The 16,137-nt window shown below is 34.9% G+C and overlaps 3 protein-coding genes across 3 annotated transcripts; 2 read left to right on the top strand and 1 right to left on the bottom strand.

Annotated features, from left to right (window-relative positions):
• Positions 1 to 2,322: 2,322 nt before the first annotated feature.
• Positions 2,323 to 2,799, top strand: LOC141674901 (uncharacterized). Its single transcript, XM_074481600.1, has one exon. The coding sequence runs from the start codon at positions 2,323 to 2,325 to the stop codon at positions 2,797 to 2,799; it is 477 nt and encodes a 158-aa protein (XP_074337701.1).
• Positions 2,800 to 9,221: 6,422 nt separating this feature from the next.
• Positions 9,222 to 10,250, bottom strand: LOC141674900 (uncharacterized). Its single transcript, XM_074481599.1, has one exon. The coding sequence runs from the start codon at positions 10,248 to 10,250 to the stop codon at positions 9,222 to 9,224; it is 1,029 nt and encodes a 342-aa protein (XP_074337700.1).
• Positions 10,251 to 13,641: 3,391 nt separating this feature from the next.
• On the top strand, positions 13,642 to 16,137 carry LOC141674899 (uncharacterized). Its single transcript, XM_074481598.1, has 2 exons — positions 13,642 to 15,534; positions 15,628 to 16,137. Exons 1-2 carry the CDS (start codon positions 13,642 to 13,644, stop codon positions 16,135 to 16,137), a joined length of 2,403 nt encoding a protein of 800 aa, XP_074337699.1.

Raw genomic sequence — 16,137 nt, 5'->3', positions numbered from 1 at the left:
ATCAAATTTAGTTCGTCCTCTGAATCTCCTCGTTTAACAGTTCGTATCCTAGCTCACATGTGAAGTGTGAACTACCCACTCGGTCATCATTGGTGTTATGGTCTAAACACTAACTCATGGAGGAAAATATGCCAAGATAAAGGTTTTGTTAATCTTATTTGTTCTAGTGAATCAGTGTTTTTAATGGACGCATACGGGCAGGAATGACTCGTCATATCAACATCGGTTATGTGCTTTGATACCATACAAATAATTGCGGAAAATCAGGGTGCATAATTTATTTCCCGATCTTGATGTTATGGAGTATCTTATCATTCCATTTGGTGAATCTATTGCTAGATATTGATAGAAATAATTGAACATGTTAAGTTGGCGCCCTGTTACTGCAATAGGAACTTGCTAGAGTTCTTCAACTCTTCATTTTCTACAAGATGTGGATGTGATTATTTGTGCACCAGAAGTGGTATTTTTCTACGAAGATGGGATGTAAACTTGAGCAAAGTTGGCTCAGAAAGTGTGAAAGTTATTGAAGATTCGATCTTCAATTCTTATATACAGGTATGAGTTGTTACAAAGCAAGTTTGGAAGATCACAATGGAAGCACATCAGGTGTGATAGTGCTGCTCTTTTTAGTGTCTCAAACAAGATAGGATGGGCATGATTGTTCATGATAGTGCAGGTACTTTTTTCTCGCAGGTCAAGCTATTCTTTTAATAGAAATTTTGAGGCAGTTTGGAAGAAACTAGGACAATTCATCAAAACTCTTGAGCTCGTCAGAAGTTAAATCACCTTTCCTCTGTTTTCCCGAGTTTAAATTTTTAAGAGAAACAACTACAAGGCTTGCTGCTTCGACTTCCTTTCTCTAAAATGCTTGCTGCTTCGACTTCCTTTCTCTAAGAAGCCCGAGTGACTTATCACTGAAAAGATGGATTAATACATATATGAGTTGTAATGATTCCCAGTTTTTTATGCAATATACTGCAGCTTGAGTACATGACAACTAAAACAGTCCTAGTCACATTCTGTCCTCCTAGTACTTGGACCTCTTGGCACCATTGCAAGCCACACTGCTGTGATGCTGTCACCGTCAATTTCTTTAAGAAATGCAGTTGCTCACTACAGTATTCACTCCTTTTGTGGAGACGCTGGATTTATTTAAAATTGATTAAATTAACTTTGCAATATCTGGTGATACGGATTTGCTAGAGTTCTTAAGCTCTTGATTTAATGGCGAAGATGATGAAGAGGAGGACGATACTAGTTTTGCTATAAAATTTAACCATGAACGGGGAAGCTCCAAAGATGTACCCAACACCTCTTGGTGTAGCGGTACCACCTTCCTCGCTCGCTTTATAGAATGTCGAGGGTTTGAACATTGTCAAAGACAAGGGTGTGTGGTGAGTCTGTGGGTGTGAGTGTTTTTAACTTGGAAAGACACAGGGGAAGATGTAAACTTCTGGTCGCTGTACTCTTTGCAGGAATGTTATGAACAAACAATAGTGTAATTTTTAAATTAAATGCTTCATATCACTTTTGAAGGTTTCTGCTGATCACTTTTAAAACTTGGCAACTGCTTCCAGGTTATTGCTTATTGTTTGAGACTTGTTATCTTGTCGTTTAAAAACAAGTCTGTAACTCTGTATAGTATATCTCTTAATATAATTATGCAGATGAAACAACTACATATACTGATATGCACCCTGAGTCATGCGATCAAAACAAAGTACTGAAATACGAGGTTTCTTACTAGTCTGTATGGGAATTCTCGATTCATGGAGAGTCTGGTTTCGCTTAATAGTGACTGAAATACGAGGTTTCTTAATAGTTTGTATATAACTTCTCCATTCATGGAGAGTCTGGTTTCGCTTAATAGTGACTGAAATACGAGGTTTCTTAACCTTCCAAATTACCAAAATTTCAGCATGAAGAGGAGAAGAAGATTTAACCAAGCAATCATGACCTTCGAGTATACCTCCGGTCATAATTATGCTTCACAAGACTTGCAAGTGGGGAAGATCACTGATGATAGTAAATAATAAGTTTAGGAAAGTTATATGAAGGACTGAAGAGAGATGCACACTCACAAGAATAAGTTTAATTTAAGTTGTGACTGTGGGTTGTATTTAAGGGACTATCACCAAATATACAAGCATTCTAACTTTTCAGATATCCCAAGTAGTGATAGTAAAAGATGCAAGAAAATCCAATGCATTTTTTTAAGAATCATGCATAATCATGAATGTCAGAGCTGATTGAACTGAGTTGAAACTTTTTGTATTGAACTATGTTAATTATGAGCCTGAAAGAAAAAAATCATAAACGATGAAGTACATCTCCTCTAACTTTGAACTTATGCACATTTCCATGAACATTCCAGAAATGAAAAAACAGAAATGGCTCACTCATTCAGTAGAACCTCATCTGGCCAAAGAAGTTATTCACGCCAAATCTGCTTATCAAGTGTGGGAAGATTTCAAGCATCAATTTTCAAAGAAAAATGCACCAGCAATTTATCAAATTCAGAAATCACTGGCCTCTCTTTCACAAGGAACCATGAATGTATCAGCTTACTTCACAAAACTCAAAGGCCTTTGGCATGAACTGGATACTTTTCGAACTCCACCAACATGCAACCAAATGAAAGTTCATAATGAGCAGAAAGAAGAAGATAGAATGATGCAATTTCTTATGGGTCTCAGCAAAACCTACAATGTTGTACGCTCCAACATTCTCATGATGTCACCATTGCCTAATATACATCAAGCATATTCCCTTGTCTTTCAAGATGAAACACAGTGACAAATAACTTCGGAGTCAATCGAAAATTTTTCCATTGCTGCTGCAATTCAAAGTCGTCCAAGCAATTTTTCAAACAAATTCAAGAACAAACAATGTGAGCACTACAACAAGGAAGGCCATACTATTGAAAATTATCGAACAATTGGTCAACAATTGGCCAACACTCTATCAATGATGGCTTCAAATGACAAATCTGGTAATAACAATGCTTTTGCAAATGCAGCAGGTTCGTCTCTTTTTATGAATCCATCAATTAATTCTGTATTTACCATGCCTTGGATTTTAGATAGCGGAGCTACCGATCATATCACTTTTGATTCTACACATTTTACTCAAACAAAATCATCATCAAAACATGTTGTTAATTTACTGACAGGGTCATCAGCCTCTATTACATCAATTGGAAATATACCCTTCAGTTCAGATATTAATTTGAAAGATGTCTTATATGTACCACCTTTTCTCTTGAATTTATTATCAGTAAGCAAATTGACAACCACTCTTAACTGTTGTGCAACTTTTTTTCCAACTTTTTGTATTTTACAGGACTTGGCTACAAAGAAGATGATTGGCTCGGGTAAACAATATGGCGGTCTTTATTACATGTCACCTATAAAAACTCCCATGATTCATCAAGTTTTCCAACCATCAAACCTGTGGCATATGCGTCTGGGACACCCATCACCATCTCGTTTGAAGCTTGCAACTTCTTTATATTGCCTTGTAATAACATTTATCTTGAAAATAATTACACTATTTGCCCACTTGCTAAACAAACTAGACTGCAATTTTCTTTACTTTCTATATCAACTCAATACCCATTTAATTTATTACATTGTGATATTTGGGGGCCGCACAAAGTTTCTACACATTCAGGTGCTCGTTTTTTTCTCACAATTGTCGATAATTTTACAAGGTGCACATAGGTGTATCTCATGAAAAACAAATCTGACACCCAAAATATATTACAATCTTTTATCATATTTGCTCATACTCAGTTTCGTACACGTGTTAAAGCAATAAGGGTTGATAATGGTTCAAAATTTTTATCTATGAGAAATTTTTTCAAACACCATGGCATTGAATATCAGCGTAAATGTGTCTACACCCCACAATAAAATGGGGTGGTAGAATGCAAACATCGACATATTCTCATTGTTGCACGAGCATTACTTTTTCAATCCAAATTTCCATGAATTTTTTAGGATGAATGTTTATTGACAGCTGTATACCTTATTAATAGATTGCCATCGACATTATTATCAAAAAAACACCATACGAGTTATTGAAAGATAAACCACCAAAGTTGTATCACTTGTGGGTATTCGGTTGTTTATGTTATGCAACTGTTGTTCATCCTACTCAAAAGTTTGACCCACGTGCCAAGAGTTGTATTTTGTTGGGTATCCTTTCGGTCAAAAGGGATATAAACTTTATGATTTGGAAACACATAATTTTTTTGTGAGTCGGGATGTTAAATTTCATGAAACCACTTTTCCTGTGATTTCTAAACTATCTCAGCCAGATTCTATTTTGCCCAACCCTATATAACATCACAGACAGTTGGCATTTAAATCTACCATCAATCACAACATAACCTATAATGTCACCTCATGAAGATGATATAACCGAAAGAGTAGATGTTATTGAGCATACATCTCCAAGTCAAAGCTCTAAACAAATTGAGTCACCTAACACAGAACAACCTACCTCTTTATATCAAAATGACCAAATATCACCTATATCTAGTTCCTCCACACCTCAGGTTCTTCCAACACGACAATCCACTTGACATAAAAATCCACCAGCATGGCACAAAGAATACATATTGTCTGCGCAGGTCAATCATTCTTCATCACCACCAAGTTCAACATCAGGTACTCGATATCCTCTTTCTAAAATTCTCTCATACTCTCGTATATCACCTGTATATCGTTCCTTTCTATCTAACATTACAGGTCATATATAACCAAAATCATTTTCCCAAGCTATTCTTGATCCGCACTGAAGACAGGCCATGAATATAGAATTGGAGGCTTTACAAAAAAATAACACATGGACTTTAGTTCAACTCCTTGCTGGGTATAAACCTATTGGTTGTAGGTGGGTTTATAAAATAAAATATAAATCGACGGCACGATTGAGCGCTACAAGGGCACGCCTTGTTGCTAAAGGATACAATCAATGAAGGAGTGGATTACCAAGAAACATTTTCTCCAACAGAAAAACTTACTACCCTTCGTTGTCTTCTCACTGTTGCTGCTGCTCGAAATTCGTTTATTCATCAATTAGATGTCCAAAATACATTTCTCCACGGTAACTTACACTACACCAGAACTGAGTCAGACAACACCTATTACACAATGGTGGCCAATAAACTGTTGTCTCAAAAAATCAGACAACGATTAATTGGTAGTTGACCAAAAAGCCTTGTATCATTCTGTTTCACACAATGGTGATTCAACTTATTCGAAATTATTGTCTAAATGGTGCCCCTGTGCTCCAATGAGACAATGGTTGTATTTATCCTTATTGTGTGAATATCTATTGGTACAAGTGTTGTTTAGGTCACAATAACCGGTGTGCTTTCTATGGTTTTACACAATGGGTTTTAAGGACTGTTGTGCAACTTAGACAACGGTTTTCCGGTACCAATGTGTTATTTATTTGAGACAATAGTGCAGAAAAACCAATGTTAGAAACAAAGCATAACAGACAATAGTTTATCACCCCTGTTGAGTAAAAGAGTTTCAGACAATAGTGTCTTACTCGTTGTCTGAATCACCTGCATTAGAAAATATGTTACAACAACTTTTATGAAAAACCGTTGTCTAATTTTCAGAGGGTTTTAAAAAAATTGCCTAAAACATAAATCTTTAGACAAAAAGCAAACCAAATGCTTTAAGAACATTGTCAAATAAATGCTTCCAACAAGTTGTCAAACCAGATGTATAAAAAACTTCTCAACCTAACTGAAAGGTACAAATTACATATAACAATTCTTGGATAAAATCAAACCAAATCCTTCATGACAGATGGTAGGGTTTATCATATAAGGCAAAATGCCATTCCATTGAAGTATTTTGAGGAATTGGAGCATGTACTATTCTTACTTCAAGTGGATAACAGATTGACAGGAAGTGTTGTAAATTATTTGAAGGATCAGATTCTGAGATAGAAAAGGCTTTATTCTGTTAAATCTGACAGCACATATGTTCCAAAGTATAGAGATCACAAGGGTGATATAGTTAAAATGAAGCCCAACACTGCTCAAATTATAACTACCTTTCTGGGTTACAGGGCTGTGGAATTCAATCTTGAGTCTGATAAAGCTTATTTGATCAGACTAGATCAGGATATAAGAAAAGCAAAGATTAATGATCTCAGGGCTGCAATCTTTCAAATTGGTGAAGATAATGCAGAACTTAAAGATGCTAAAAGGAGAATGATTGATGAACTCAGATATGCTGAGAGATGTTTGTTGAAGAACTATCTCAGAATAACTCCTCACATCAGAGAGATCAGAAGATGAAGCCAAGTCAAGATCAACAACTGCTTAAATTCTGATATTTGTACAGACTGAAGTTTTTATCAGAAGTTAAAGATTGGTAAAGCTTTAAGGACTGTAAGTTGTAGTTATCTAGTCTAATTCTCATGCATTTGTACTTAATGTTTTTGACATCATCAAATATCTGTTAAACTTGTATATTTTTCTAATTTACAAGTTGGGGGAGATTGTTAGATATATTTGATAATGTCATGGCTAATATGATTTATGTTTAGTTTTCAGATCTTACTTAAACAGGATAAATCAGTACTTACTGGAAGTCAGGACTTAAGGATATCAGTACTTATATTATCAGAAGATAATCATCAGAAGATGGATATCAGAACTTAAGTGCTGAAGGACGTTCAGATAAGAATAGTAGCTGATTAAAGGAAAGAAGATCGAGATTAACATAAGAAGAGATATGCATGAAAAAGGAGTTCTACGAAGAATAGAATACTTGGAAGAAAAGATATCTGATTGATATATTTTAGGAAGCAGAATTATATTCCATATCAATTAGCGATTATCTTGTAACTGTGTAGTATATAAACACAGACATAGGGTTTACACTAAAAGTGTTATCATATTCGAGAAGATTATTCATTGTAACCCTAGCAGCTCTCGTGATAATTATTCATCACTGAGAGGGTAACAGTTTCCATATTGTAACAGAGTTTATTGTTTCAATAAAGTTTGTTTTCTATTACTTGAAATATTAAAAGTTCGATTTGATTGTATTTATACACTGTATTCACCCCCTCTACAGTGCGTGTGACCTAACATAATAATAACAGATGCCACGGAAAAAGCATATACATCATCAATCTCAATACTCCCACGATCCAGTAATTTCGCGTTATGGACATAATTCATTGAGATCTCATAATTTTCAGCTACCTTTGCTTCTGTGGAAGTATTTGCCAGTTCTGGGGCATGTGCCACTTCTGGGGCAACATTCTCTTCTGGAGGAAATCCCACGTTTGGGAGTTTTGTTACAGCCATTTCAGGGGCTTGAATCTCTTCAGGAGGAAATACCACTTCTGGGGTATTTTTGAAACTTTTGCCACTTCTGGGGCAATTCCAATCAATTTCCGTTTTCGTGGTACAATATCTTTTGCACCAATAGGTCTACCACGCTTCTGGCATGGCTTTGAATCACCAATCAATTCTTCAGGAATTGATTTCTTAGTAGGGATTTCAACTCGTGCCGGAGCATTAACAGCATGCATATGTGACCTTATAATATGTCTAGAGTCACTAAAGGCATCCAACATTTGATTAACAATATTTTGCATATGAATAATTCTTTGAACTTCAGATTCACATTGATTAGTACGTGAATCAATAGAATTTAATCCTGATGCATTTTATGATATTTCGGAATTTAATTTATGCAAATCATTATCTCCCCCTAATTTAGGGAACATGGATTCATCAAAATGACAATCAGCATAGCGAGCAGTAAAAACATCACCAGTTAATGGTTCCAGATATCTTATAATAGATGGAGAATCAAAACCAACATATATACCAATTCTTCTTTGAGGTCCCATTTTATTTCTTTGTGGTGGTGATATAGGAACATACACAACACAACTAAATACTTTTAAATGAGATATATTAGGTACTTGACCAAGAACTAATTTTTGAGGGGATTGTTTGTGGTAAGTAGAAGGCCTTATTCTAATTATATTTGCAGCATGAAGTATTGCATGACCCTAAACAGATATAGGTAACTTTGCCCTTAGGAGTAAGGGATGGGCAATAAGTTGAAGTCTTTTAATTAAGGATTCTGCTAAACCATTTTGTGTATGTACGTGAGCCACCGGGTGTTCGACTGAGATTCCTACTGACATGCAATATTCATTAAAAGTTGCAGATGTAAATTCAGCAGCATTATCTAGTCGGATTGATTTAATGGGATGGTCAGGAAATTGAGCTCGGAGTTTAATTATTTGGGCAAGTAATTTGGCAAAGGTTGTATTTCGGGTTGTAAGTGGACATACATAAGACCATCGAGTTGACACATCAATTAAAACCATAAAGTACCTAAATGGGCCAGAAGATGGATGAATAGGACCACAAATGTCACCTTGAATTCTTTCTAAAAATTTCGGGGACTCGGTTTTAAGCTTAACTGGGGATGGTCGGACAATCAGTTTTCCTAAGGAACATGCTGAACAATGAAGTTCATCTTGGGATATTATCTTTTGAGTTTTAAGAGGATGCCCCACAGAATTTTCAACGATACGACGCATCATAGATACTCCTGGATGACCGAGTCTTTTGTGCCAAAGGGAAAGTAGTTTTGGGTCTATGACTTTGGGGATGTTGACACTATGAGATTCAAGAACTCGTATACTCGTAACATATAATCTTGAAGAAACCGAGTGGAATTTTTCTAGGACCCTTTTATTGTCAACGGTGTTTGAGGTGATGTGAAGGTATTCTTTTTCATTCCCATTAGTAGTTTCAACGTGAAACCCGTTAAGACAGACATCTTTAAAACTCAGTAGGTTTATAGTTGACTTGCTAGAGTATAGAGCCTCTTGTATGTGTATGTGTGTCTTATTTGGTAGAAGAAAACTAGCTTTCCCAAAACCTTCTATTATATTTGATGTACCCGATACCGTTCAGACATGTGAGTTGGTTTTAGTCAACTGTGAGAGGTATTTCTGACTCTGTAAAATAGTGTGTGTGGTTGCGCAGTCAACAATGCATATATCTTCCATCTCTATATATATATAAATGAAAAACATCTTTATTAAAAACACACCGAGTACATAGAACAACAACATGAAACAATTACATAAAATGAGTACATAAGTAAAACACAAAGAAAATAAGTAAAGCAAGACAATACATATGAAGTCTAGTCGTCTAAACCATAATAAAGATTAGCACCAGTGTCTATTTCATTTGAGGCCTTATTGACTGGTTCATTAACTAGATTATAATTAGCGAAGTTGGTTTCTACTCTCTTTTCATTATTCCTTTTGGATGACTCGTAAAGATCAACAAGATGTTTGGGTGTGCGATAAGTACGTTGCCAGTGCCCCTCAGATCCGCACCTATGATAGATGCCTCGGTTCTCTCCTTCTTGGGGTGCCTTTCTTTTACTTGGCACTTCACGTTGCCATTTATGGTGGCCAGAGTTATAACCATCACGTTGCCACTTCAGGTGACCAGAATGATATTGATTGTGAAACCGACCACGAAAATTTCCACGTCCACGGTTTCGTCCATAACCCCGTCCTCCTCTATGCCCTTTCCCACGTTCATTCTTCAGGAATGACGTGTTATGTACTTCAGGTAACTGGGCGAAGCCTGTGGGACGTATCTGATGATTTTTTAGTAGCAACTCATTATTCTTTTCAGCCACAAGAAGGAGAGATATCAGCTCGCCATATTTCTGAAAATTATGCTCCCTATATTGTTGATCCAGGATCATAGTGTTGGGGTGAAAGGTTGAGAGGGTTTTTTCAATCATTTCAGTATCAGTAATATTTTCACCACATAAAATTAATTTTGAGCTTATCTTGAAAAGAGCAGAATTATATTCAGCTACATATTTGAAATCTTGTAACCTCAAATTAATCCTGTCATATCGGGCAGATGGCAAGTGAACAAGTTTCTGGTGATCAAATCTATCCTTGAGATTATTCGAAAGGGTGAGTGGATTTTTGATAGTGAGGTATTCAGATTTTAGATCTTCGTGGATGTGATGCTTAAGAAAGATAATCGCTTTTGCATTTTGTTCAACAATTGGGATTTTTTCCGGGTCAATAGTATCTTTTAGGCCATTAGCACTAAGGTGTAATTCCGCATCAAGGACCCATGACAAATAATTATTCCCTGAAACATCCAAGGCAACAAACTCTAATTTTGCAAGATTCGCCATTCTGAATAGATTTTAAATAAGATATAATATGTCACATAATATTTAAACAGGCAAGTTGAAATAATAGCTTTATACAAAAGTTACGACGACATAGTCGGCCAGAAAACTTTTGATTATTACTTGAGGACAACGCCATCTTTATAGTAGTATTACTTGACGGCAGGGCCATCTTTATATTACTTGACGGCATAGCCATCTTTATAGTATTATTTGACGGCATAACCATCTTTATAGTATTATTTGACGGCATAGCCATCTTTATAGATTTTAATCAGTAACATAATTATGTAATAATATTTAGAAGAAAATGAGGAAAAGAGAATGTACCTCTTTTATGAAATAGTTTTAGTTGATAGAGACTCGTGGGCCAGAATAAGTCGTAGCACTTTCGAGAATAAAGCTTCAGTTGGCAGAGACTCGTGCTGATAACGTGTTATAAACCTTTGTTATAAACCTTGACTGAAAATATTAGTTATGTTTAATGTAGAGGAAGTATAAGAGAATAGAAGATGAAGAGAAAGTTGTGTTTCATTTCATTAGTTAAATTAGCTATTTATAGTAGTTGGTTTACAAGGCTTACTAAGTAAGCTATTCAAATCTTCGTCATTAAGCTTTACAAAACTTCATCAATAAGCTTTACAAGTCTTCCTCGATAAGCTTTACAAGTCTTCCTCGGTAAGATTTGAGAGACTTCCTCGATACGCTTTGACAATCACTTTATTTTTATTCAAATATTTTAACAAACTTCAACATTTGACATTATCTTAATATTCACGGTACTAGCAAAATCACTAAAATCCCTTATGGAGTGGTACTAATATTTGGAATGGATGGTGGGATAGATGAAGTGGTTAATAGTTTATTTTTTATGATTTTGGATTCGATTCTCGTTTATTTTGAAAATTTTCGAGATCATATATTCATTTTAAGATTATAAGTCATATTTGTTAGAAAAAATAGAGTAGTGCTATGTGTACATAGTTGTGTACAAAAAATTTGTACACATGAAAATTGATGTGAGATATTTTAATTTGGCTTGTTGATGTGAATCGGGAGCCATTTCAATTAAAATTCACCAAATGTCATGTTGTAAAATTTTTTGTATACAATTCTTTAAATCAAGTATTTTCCAAAAAAATATAATATTTTGTTGGAAAAGACTATGAATTTGGTTTATGTTATTTTCTATTTTGATTATTCTTAATGAAAAATAATACGACATCCATAAAATTAAAATTTAATCGAGTCGAATTATTATAAAACAGGTCAAATCGTCATATTTTAATGCATATAAAATTCAAGCAATATGTCAAAGATGATTTATTTGCAATTATCCACTTAGTTATAAGTCGTTTGAACTATGAACCATAATTGCAAACTCACATAAATTTTAATAATTAAATCAAAATCGAGGCTCATAATAAAGAAGATAACAAACAATCTCTCAACTAGGATACAAACAAAACTAAAATTGCAAACAAAACTATTAGATCCGTAAAACAAAATTATGATAAGATACAATCGAACTCTCAAATTCAAAAGGCTCTGATTAAATCGAAGTTCCGTAACTCCGATTATCTAGATCCGAGAAACCAGTCAAAATAAATTCAAGGGGAAGAAATCATTCATTGAGGAGGAAGATTATTAAAGAAAACAAAATCAAATAAAACAAGAAAAGAATTTGGAAGCTATTATGATAAAAAAGAAATGCCAACTTTTCAAAAATCGTTCTAAAAACAATTTTAAAACACTTAATTTACAATATTTTGTTGGTTATTCTTTCAATTTACAGTAATGTAACTTTTCTCAACTATTTCCTATACATCATGCACGTCAAAAAGAGCCATCATTCTCAAATTACAATTATCATATTTACTCTTATTGAGCAACGAAACATGAAAGCGAGCGCCATTATTTACCATCTCGAAGGAGGATCTCCAAGATCTTGATACCACTTTGTTGGAAAGCAATTTGGAGAGGTTGGTTAAAGTGTTTAAAATGGAAGAGAAAATATTTGGAAGAGAGATACTTCTTTTATTATAAACTCAAATGCTTTGGTTGGATACAAAATAGTGGATTGAGACATCCTTTTATAGGCCTTGATGGATTATTCTAGATACATCATTAAATTAATACTAAACTCTACATTTTTGGAGAGAGCTAAGTTCTCGAAATTTAAACTTTGAAGTACATGCATTTGACTTTTAACACTTCTAGAGGATATTTCAACACAATTCTAGAAATTACTCGAAACTACTAAATAAATTAAATTTATATATTCTACAATTTTGAATATAGTAAATAAATCGAGTTTATATTTTTAACGGTCTTTTTCCATCGTTTATTTACAAAATATAGTTTTTTCAGCGAAAACAGGCCGAGTCAGACATGTGTTGTAGATAAATCCATATGATTATTATTTCCTCCAAAATCAGTTGTAATAAACATTCCACTACAACAAAACTGGCTATTTACGACGGTTAACTTACGACGGAAAAAAGTGCGCGCCTTTCTTACGACAGAAATTTAAATTCCGTCGTAAATTTTTACGACGACAGAACAAATCCGTCGTAAGTATATTATTTTATTATTAAACTTACGGTCAACTGTGCAATCAGTCAACTATGAAATATAATTTACGACGGAATTTATATTTCGTCGTAAGTTGAAATATTTCTTTATTATTCTATTATTAAATTTATTTACAAAAAAGGATAATTAAAATTTAATTATAATAACGACGTCGTTTAATTATAAATTATGACAGAAATCAAGTCGTCGTAAGTAGTATTTACGACGGAACTGTTTCCGTCGTAAGTTTTAATAAAAAAATATTATTTTATGAAATATACTTTACGACGGAATTTATATTTCGTCGTAAGTAAAAATATTTATTATTATTCTATTATTAAATTTATTTACAAAAAATGATAATTAAAATTTAATTATAATAACGACGTCGTTTAATTATAAATTATGACGGAAATCAAGTCGTCGTAAGTAGTATTTACGACGGAACTGTTTCCGTCGTAAGTTTCCGACCTTTCACATTAAATGTCACCGGCTAGCTGTTCAAAAATAATATTTTTTTATTAAAACTTACGACGGAAATTTATTTCCGTCGTAAATATTTGCAAAATATTGCTGTCTCTTTTTAAAGTTCACTCTTTTCACTTATTTTTTCTCACAAAAATATATCTTCATATCATTCAAAATACATGATGACATAACAACAACGAATTTTACAATCTTCAATGTATGTATTAAATTTTAATCTTATTTTATATTGTTTATATGCATTTAAATGTGTGATTTAAATTTTTATATTTATATGTAATATATATATGGGTGCTTATATGTTATTCACGTAGCATTTTATTTTCATTTGTAGATGTCTTATGATACTAGTTGGATCACTAAACGAATTATTCCCGGTGGTTATGGTTTTACGGAAGAATTTAATAAAGGGGTTAAAGATTTCTTGGCATTTGCAATAAAAAATAGCAAGGAACCGAATGATCCGGAACTTTTGATTAGATGTCCGTGTAATACATGTAACAATCAACTCTTTCAACTCATTTCCGATGTCGAGTTTCACTTATATGCGGTCGGTTTTCTTGAGACTTACACCATATGGCATTATCATGAAAAAGAATGTGGCTCACGAAATGAAGAAATGAATGATCGCGAAGATGTATTTGATGAATATGAGATGTTGAGGGATGCCTTTAGAGGGGAAGATTTTGGATATGTCAATAGTGTCCACGAGGAGCCGAACGAGCAAGCATCTAAATTCTTATACAATGTGAGTAATGTCGGAGAACCAATATATCCGGGCAACATCAAGTACACACAATTGAAATTTGTCACTAGATTACTACATTGGAAGAATCATAATAAATGTAGTGATAAGGCCTTTGATGAGTTACTCCTCTTACTTGGAGATGTGTTTCTGGAAGGGCATAAACTTCCTTTTAATTATTATGGTGTCAAGAAGATGGTCAAGAAGCTGAACTTGGGATACGAAAAAATACATGCATGTGAGAATGATTGTATGTTGTTCTACAGTGATGATAAAGATTTGGAAAACTGTAAGTACTGTGAGTTAAGCCGATACAAAGATTCAATTAATGGTGGGAGTGATACCATTCCGAGGAAGATCTTAAGATATTTTAAGATCACTCCTCGTCTACAGCGTTTGTACATGTCTACCCATACAGCCCAACATATGAAGTATCACAAGAACAGAATTGTGACTGAAGGGGTTCTTAGTCACCCTGCAGATGGAGAAGAATGGAAAGAATTTGACAAGAACTATCCGGATTTTGCAGCGGATATTCGTAATGTAAGGCTTGGTCTTGCAACTGATGGATTTCCCCCGTACAGTAATGCTACTTCTACTGTATACTCAGTATGGCCTGTAGTATTACTTGTGTACAACCTTCCACATACCATGTCCATGAAGGATCCATACATGTTTATGACACTACTAGTACCCAGGCCGAATGATCCTGGGAGGAATCTGAATGTCTATCTTAGGCCTTTGATTGATGAACTTATTAGTTTATGGCAGGTTGGTGTGCAGACATATGATGCTTCTACGAAGACCAATTTCATGATGCGGGCTGCCTTGTTATGGACTATCAGTGACTTTCCCGGGTTGGGTATGGTTAGCGGATGGTCAACCCACGGAAAGATGGCTTGTCATGTATGTATGGGTGAAGTTAAAGCCAAGCAACTACCACACAGCAGGAAGTCCAGCTTTTATGGGTTACATATGGGGTTTCTAGACAAACGCCGAAGAAGTCGACGAAAAGGTCGAATTGTCCATAACATGTGTGCTGGAATCACATTTCCACCACCAGGGAAACCACATAGCAAAGAAAGGGCAGATGGATTTGGGGATTCACACAATTGGACACATATTACTAGCTTCTTTGATCTACCATATTGGGATTCATTGCGTCTACGTCATTGTATCGATGTTATGCACACAGAGAAAAATGTGTTTGACAATATATTTCATACTATTTTATGTAGTGCCAAAACGAAGGATACCACAAAATCAAGAGAAGATTTGAAGGCAATGGGCATCATGCAAGAGTTATGGATGAATGGTAGACACAGGCCTAGAGCTAGATACGAACTCACCCGAGATCAGCTGAAATTGTTATGTAAATGGGTACATCGATTGAAACTCCCAGATGGTTGCTCATCAAACTTGAAGAGATGTTGTAAGATAGCTCAGTTGAAATTTCAAGGCATGAAGTCACATGATTGTCACGTATTTATGTAAAAGTTATTATCTTCTGCATTTCGTGAACTTCTTCCGGATGACATACACAAAGTACTTTGTGATCTTTCAAATTTTTTCAAGGACTTGTGCTCAACTACACTACTCGCATCAAATATTAGGCAGTTGGAAAAAAACATAGCTGGGATCATTTGTACTTTGGAGACTAAATTCTTTCCAGCTTTGTTTGATCCAATGGAGCATCTTCCCGTTCATCTACCCGAAGAGTGCAGACTCGGAGGCCCTGTCCCATCACGATGGATGTATAATATTGAAAGACTACAATGCAGAATGAAACAAAAAGTAGGGAACAAAGCACGAGTTGAAGGTTCCATTGCAGAAAAATATGTACATGAAGAGTTGACACATTTCTGTTCCATGTACTTTGAGTCAGGAGTTGAGACAGCGCACAACTTGCTAGGTCGTAATGTGGTTGATGATCGCTCACGGGATCCACATAAACTCGAGGCGTTTACATATCCGGTAGAGCTCCTCGGAGCATATACATGTTACCATTTAGATGTGGATTCCCTACATGTTGCAGCACATTATGTTCTTACTAACATGCGTGAAGTGGCATTCTACATCACGTAA

This window comes from Apium graveolens, chromosome 7 (genome assembly GCF_009905375.1).
Source record: "Apium graveolens cultivar Ventura chromosome 7, ASM990537v1, whole genome shotgun sequence".
NCBI classification, from domain to species: domain Eukaryota; kingdom Viridiplantae; phylum Streptophyta; class Magnoliopsida; order Apiales; family Apiaceae; genus Apium; species Apium graveolens.
Note: the sequence above shows the minus strand (reverse complement) of the source record. Positions and strands in the feature narration are given on the sequence as shown.

Bases quoted from the DNA above. Each gene is read 5' to 3' on its own strand.
- LOC141674901 (XM_074481600.1), top strand. From the start codon at position 2,323: ATGAAGTACATCTCCTCTAACTTTGAACTTATGCACATTTCCATGAAC.
- LOC141674900 (XM_074481599.1), bottom strand. From the start codon at position 10,250: ATGGCGAATCTTGCAAAATTAGAGTTTGTTGCCTTGGATGTTTCAGGG.
- LOC141674899 (XM_074481598.1), top strand. From the start codon at position 13,642: ATGTCTTATGATACTAGTTGGATCACTAAACGAATTATTCCCGGTGGT. The intron at 15,535-15,627 runs GTATTTATGTAA...AATTTTTTCAAG, and splicing joins TGAAGTCACATGATTGTCAC to GACTTGTGCTCAACTACACT.